We start from the raw sequence: 6,580 nt of genomic DNA on the forward strand, positions 1-6,580 counted from the left end.
ATTCAGTTCCAGACAGGCAAAATATACTTGAATATTTAGTAAAAGTGATAAATCTAACTTGAAGGTGTAGCTTATTTAAAAAATGTCATTTATATTAAGTTAGGTAGGAGGATACATTTCAACAGGAAGTGCCACAGAGTCAGTACATCAAAAGTACTTGAAAAGTATGTCACTGGTATTTTAAAAGCATCTTAAAACAACAACAAAGCACAACAAAACATAAAAGCAAGACAAATAACTATGTTTCTATTTCAGCACTTTTATATCACAGATCTTTATGTTAATATTATTTAAATGGAGTATTTATATTCATTTATTTTTATGCCTGTACTGTACAGAAAAAAAATCATTATTTTGAGAATTAAATTCTTTATGACTCAATGCCACGACCCATAATGGCTTTCTTTGTGTTCATCTCTGGTCTCAACAAGATTATGTAACATTTGGGTCCAAACAATGTGATCAAGAGTCCAAAACTTGAGGCCAGGATGGCAAATACCTCCACTGCATCTGCAAGATTTCCTGGTGAGCTGATATAAGCAGGGACAAAGGCCACCCACACAGCACAGAAGATCAGCATGCTGAATGTGATGAGCTTGGCCTCATTAAAACTATCAGGAAGATTTCTTGCCAGGAATGCAATTAGAAAACTGAGGAAAGCCAGCAAACCAATATACCCCAACAAGACTGCAAAACCAACAGTGGACCCAACTGCACACTCATAAACTATCTTATCATTGTGGTACTGAGTGTTTTTATGTGGAACTGGAGAGGATGAGACAAGCCAGGTAGTGCAGATGGCTGCCTGAACAGATGTCAGAACCAGAACTGTTCCTCTCTGCTGCATAGCACCAAACCACTTCAGACTAGCTCCCCCTCCTGGCTTGGAGGCTTTGAACACAGCCAGAACAACCATGGTTTTTACCAAGATGCATGAGACACAAAGCACAAAGCTGATCCCAAATGCTGCATGCCTGAGTTGGCATGTCCACAGTCTGGGTCGTCCGATGAACAGCAGTGAACACAGGAAACACAACTTAAGTGAGAGTAATAGCTGGAAACTAAGTTCTGAATTGTTGGCACGCACTATAGGTGTACTGCGATGGTAGATAAAGATCCCAAGAACAACAGCACATATAAATGTGCCCAGCAATGAGGTTGCCGTCAAACATATACCAAGAGGATCATGGTAGGAGAGGAACTCTGTCTTCTTAGGAATACACTGGTCACGCTGGAGGTTTGACCAATAATCCTCTGGACAACTGGTGCAGTCTAAGGAGTCTGACAAAAGAGAAAGAAGTTGTAATGTTAAATATATTTAACTAGAGGCACTCAGAGAGCGCAAACCTCCGCCAAGGGCATAGGGTCACTGACGCTGTAATACGTGTATCTAAATACTGTGAAATAATCTTTCATCTTTCCCAGACAACAATAACCCCCTATCCCGCAATAGTGAAGAATCCTTAAAAAAATTAATGGATCCAGATCGTGATCCGGATCACCGCCAAAATTTAATCACTTCTTCCTCTTGTCATTTCCAACCACTCCACAAAATTTCATCGAAATCCGTTCATAACTTTTGGAGTAATCCTGCTGACAAACAAACAAACAGACAAACAAACCAACGAGACTGAAAACATAACCTCCTTGGCGGAGGTAATAACAATGAAACTAAATATGCCATGCTGAAAGATAAATACTTACTGCTCTTATTAGTGATTTTTCCCTCTGAACAAAGAATGCAGTCAAAACAGCATTCGGGTTCCCCCTTCTTTCTCACCATGTGGGTCCCTGGAGGACAGCTCTCACTGCATACTGATCGAGGTGGCTATAGGATGAAATTAAATATCATCTGCTTGAATGACTTTTCTTGTCCATGTGACAAAAAATAAAAGTCTGAAAAACCACACGTAACCTTTTTGGATTCAAAGTTCCAGAAGATTTTGTCTTCATCAAGTATGAGTTCTTCACCTTTGAATGCTGACCTCTTAACCTCACCCACATACTGAACTTTAGTGTTTCCATCAGGGAGCCACAACCAGTTGATCACATCATAAATTGGAACCACATCACCATTCTCATCAAATGACACTTGATCGCCAAATGAAGTGGTGAAGTTCACCCTTTCTAAGTAATAAATAAGCTGTTAAAAAAGGATTTATAAGAAATAAATTACTTTTCACAGTGCAAAGACTGGCACCAGGTGTTCAATAATCAAACATATTACATCATTATAGCTGAATATATAAATTTATTACAGTCTAACTCAAAATCAGATAAGGCACATCAGTAATAATGTTGTATACATATATATCAGGGGTCTCAAACTCCTGGCTCGCAGGCCACTTTCGGCCCCTCACCCCCCGCTTCCGGCCCGTGAATTGATGTCAAACAAGTTACTAATTTTGCTTTCTCCTTCAATTAAAACAACCATTTTTTTGTGTAATTTAAATCAGATATCCCCAGGTACCAGCCCGTAGGTCATTTGGCACTGGGCTGCACTGAAAAAATAAAGTACATACATTATTTCTGTTTTATTTATTGAGTCTGAACGACACTTTATTTTGAAAAATGGGCAGATTCTCTCCGTTTGATGTCTGTGACTCACTCACGCTTGTCTCGGTCACGTGATATGTTGCTGCTAAAATTAAACCCACAATCTTCACTGGTTTCCATGCTTGTTGAAAGGCTTATACACACCGGATGCATAAATTTTTTGCCAATGCTTCGTGCGTTAAAAATATTTTTCAGACTCAACTGTTCTTAATGCAGCTGATCACACCGACCGCGTCATTTCACAGGACAAATTTGGGCATTTATTTTTTTCTGATAAAGTTAGATTATTCTAACTTTGACAAGCAAACAAACATCTGATCAATCAAAGCGAAGCATTTAGCAATGTGTGAGCTTATAGCTTGATGCTATTTCAGTGCAGGATCAAACCATGAAACTGTCCCTGCTGCTACTTTCTTATGTTGGATGAACCCAGGATAGATCCATATAAATGGATTACAGAGGCAAAAACCTTATAATTTATGTATCATTTATAGCAGTATAATCAGGGGTTACAGTGGGACGGCCCGAGGGCAGATGTCTGTAAGTTGTGCTTGCGGTACTTCAGCTTTTTAGCTAGTGAAAATAACTTATACTCCTTTTATTTTGCATGGCAGGTAATTTGAAATGCAACATTTCTAAATGCTCAACAAATATCAGCAAACACAAAGTGTGTGCAGTTTGTCACACAGCGTGTCTCCTAGCTAAAAGAAGAGCTGCTGTATTTCCAGAGAAAAGAACACGGCACCATTTCCACTGGAAACTATGTTGTTTTGCCTCCCATTTACAGACACATTTCAGAAATGAATTGTGTCTACACAGAGATGCTTGAAATGTTGAAAACGATGTAGTTCCCATTGCCAGGCCACAAAACAAACGGAGGTATGCTAACTTTGTGTAATTCAAAGATTAAATAAAAACAGGTCAGCTTGCTGTACTGTATTTACAGTAAAGCTCTGTGTTGGACTGGTGCACAGAGGCAGAGTCATGTCAGAGTTACAGGTTACATGAAGTGTAGCAGAGATGAGTTTAAATCACAGCTGTTGATGCTGAGATTCATTCACTGAATTGAACATTTTTACAACCTGCTACTTTTAATTTATTCCTTTGCGTATATTTCAGAGCCTGTAGTTTTTTTTTTTTAAGTATAAATAAAGATGTACACAAGCACTTGTACTTCTACTTTAGTACAGAATATCTGTACTTATGCCACCTCTGTGTACACAGTGGCCCTCTGCTGATATGACAGAACCAACAGTGGCCCCCAGGTCATTTGAATTCGAGACCCCTGATATACAGGTTAATGATCTTTCTGATCTAAATGCATTGACCACTACTTTTGTTCTGGAGTATAGAAAATCTTTTTAGCTCATTCCAGCTTTTTCAGAATTAATCTTCAGGCATTGTATTTGATGTTACAGGCTAAATTCTGTTCTGAAAATAATTACAGAGCAAAATACTTAGTCATAGATGGAGTGTAAACTGATATCACACCTGCCATGGCTTCAGTGTTTGCAAAGTGGCACAGCTGTTCCCACTAAAAGGCCCTCTTCCTGGCTTGCACCGCAGCATGTCATCAAGGGAATATGCCAGAGCATACACAGCTTTGTACACATTGTACTCAGGCCGGAGGTTGGAAATGTCCAAGTACTCACTGTTCACATTTTCTAGATTTTCCTGCCCAGTGCACAGTGCACCTCCACCTTCCACCCACCCTGCTGGAGCAGGTGCAAATCTGCACTGAAATGTGAATTCCCAAAACTGATTTACCTGAAATGTATTGAAAACTGTTTTTTAAACAACAACAAAAATCTATAATTCTTGCAACTACAATAGTAAAAGTTTAAACTCTCACCATACTATTTCCATAACTACTGTTGTAATGTAGGTCAGGACGTATCTGTAACAGGAATTCCCTGAGCCCTGCTATTTCTCCTCGACGAATGGTGATGCCCAGTGTACCACCCAGGTATGGCATGAAGTGAGGTGTTTGGAGCACAGCAGATTCTGTCCAGGCTTCACTGGCCATCCACTGCAGGCCGGTTAAATGTTGCCTCACCACCTATGATTTGTATTATAACACATTTATAAAGTGACATTCTACATTATTAGTTTTCTGTTCTTATTCAAACAAAGACTCAGTAAATCTTTTACACAATGTAGTGATTCAAGTTCTTGAAACTGTTTTAAAGCCAAACCTCTTCCATAAGGTTTATCATGCGACTAGGATGTTCAAAGACAATGACAACGCGAGCTGTGGATTTTCTCATCCCATTCACAATTCTCCTGAGTTCATTAGTCTCTTTGTCCCAGGGCAAAACCTCGACGTAAGCCAGACAACCTTCACCTGACAGACTCAGCTCAGATTGGAAGGATCTGGCTGCATGAAGTCCATAATCATCATCACTGACGAGCAGACCTGCCCAAGTCCAGCCGAAATGTTTTAGAATCTGAATCATAGCACGTACCTAAGTGAATACAGAATAAAGGGTAAATGCATAGATAAGAAAAAATCTTTAACTGGAATATCTATTCATAAACTTCCACAGCACAGCACATCACATCATTATCATTACAATTTAACTTTGTTCAGTGAGTTCATATATATGTGAAATAATGTTTATATACATAAAATAGTGTCACTGTCAAAATTCAAAATATTATATATTTAGATACCATTATTTATTCTGTTGCAAAACAAATATTTTCTGCTTCAGAAACACTTCAATGTTTCTATTTTTATTTTGGTGACAGATGTTCACCTGGAAAGCATCAGATGGTATCGTCCTAAAGAAGGATGGATACTTTTGACGATCACTCAGGCAGGAACATGTGGCAAAATAACTCACCTGTGAAAGATACAGACTGTATATTGTAGAAATATCCAAAGTTTTTATTGCCTTTTTTTGACTTTGTCATGTTGATTGCATTGGTTTTTACAAATGCTTTTTAAATTGCAATACTATGAACTATAAACTAAACGATAAAGCAGAAAACTTACCATAGGTACTCTGTACAAACCTAAGACATTGGAGATAGCAATAGAATTTGTAGAGGAAGAATCACCCACAACCCCAATGACTGGAGGATTTCCAGCACATATATCATTTAATATAATTTTCTTTTCTTGACCACTGGCTAATGACAATGCTGCACGGAATCCAATTCCGAGTTCAAGGCAGTTATCATAAAGAGTGTATCCCAGAGTCACATTAGGGAGCAGGTTGGAATTTCTGTTGATCTCATTAATAGCAAAGGCCATGGTTTGTGCGAGCTTAAATCCTAGGGGATAAACACTGAGAAAAAATTTGATTATTGAAAAATACAATAAGACAGTTGGAAAACATGTTGCAAAATTAGTAATGTTATAAACAATTAATAAAACCAAATAAGAATTAAAGAGATAATTTAATAGAAATTATGAATGGTATTAAGAGGAAAGGTTCAGTAATTTAGATATACGCAGTTAAATTTGCATGATGTTTGTTATGTATGTTTTTGGTTTTTTTTGTGCTGTATCCCTGTCATACTTACCCATGGCAAGTAGGCTGTTGTGGCTCTGCGGTAAAGGACAGATCAGGAACACTTGAAAAGAAGTGGACTTGAAACAGCCCACCCAGAACCACATCTCCAGTCTTGTGCATCCCATTTAGATGAAACTGTCCCTGTAACTGACAGGAAAAGGAAAACTGAGAGGAGGATACAGCAGATGAAAAATACAAATACAACAAAATAAGCAAGAGCAAAATGGTTTGTAGAGATGACAACATGACAGCTTTCTGAATTTTTTAAAGCAGTCATTAGGTTTCATTGCTTTGCCATTCCCTTTTATTGACATGCTGATGTTGTTTAATCTTGCACACCACCCATCAGGGAAGAAGGAGGAGTATATTTTTCTTATTTCAGGTTGCTTTTGTATCCAGGCAGACTTAAGCAACACTGAGAGTAAATTAGTTGTGAGCAAGAAATCATTTAAGAATTTGCAGAGTAACAGTTGTTTTTGTATGTTTTGTTATTATTATATTTT

General features: G+C 38.1%; 1 protein-coding gene across 1 annotated transcript; it reads right to left on the reverse strand.

Annotated features, from left to right (window-relative positions):
• Positions 1–370: 370 nt before the first annotated feature.
• On the reverse strand, positions 371–6,293 carry LOC115790421 (extracellular calcium-sensing receptor-like). The gene is made up of 9 exons (XM_030744242.1): positions 6,088–6,293; positions 5,555–5,849; positions 5,316–5,402; positions 4,752–5,021; positions 4,409–4,615; positions 4,048–4,323; positions 1,916–2,143; positions 1,705–1,828; positions 371–1,281 (listed from the first exon to the last, which is right to left on the reverse strand). Exons 1-9 carry the CDS (start codon positions 6,195–6,197, stop codon positions 371–373), a joined length of 2,508 nt encoding a protein of 835 aa, XP_030600102.1. The 5' UTR covers positions 6,198–6,293.
• Positions 6,294–6,580: the final 287 nt, after the last annotated feature.

This window comes from Archocentrus centrarchus, chromosome 13, assembly GCF_007364275.1.
Source record: "Archocentrus centrarchus isolate MPI-CPG fArcCen1 chromosome 13, fArcCen1, whole genome shotgun sequence".
NCBI lineage: Eukaryota > Metazoa > Chordata > Actinopteri > Cichliformes > Cichlidae > Archocentrus > Archocentrus centrarchus.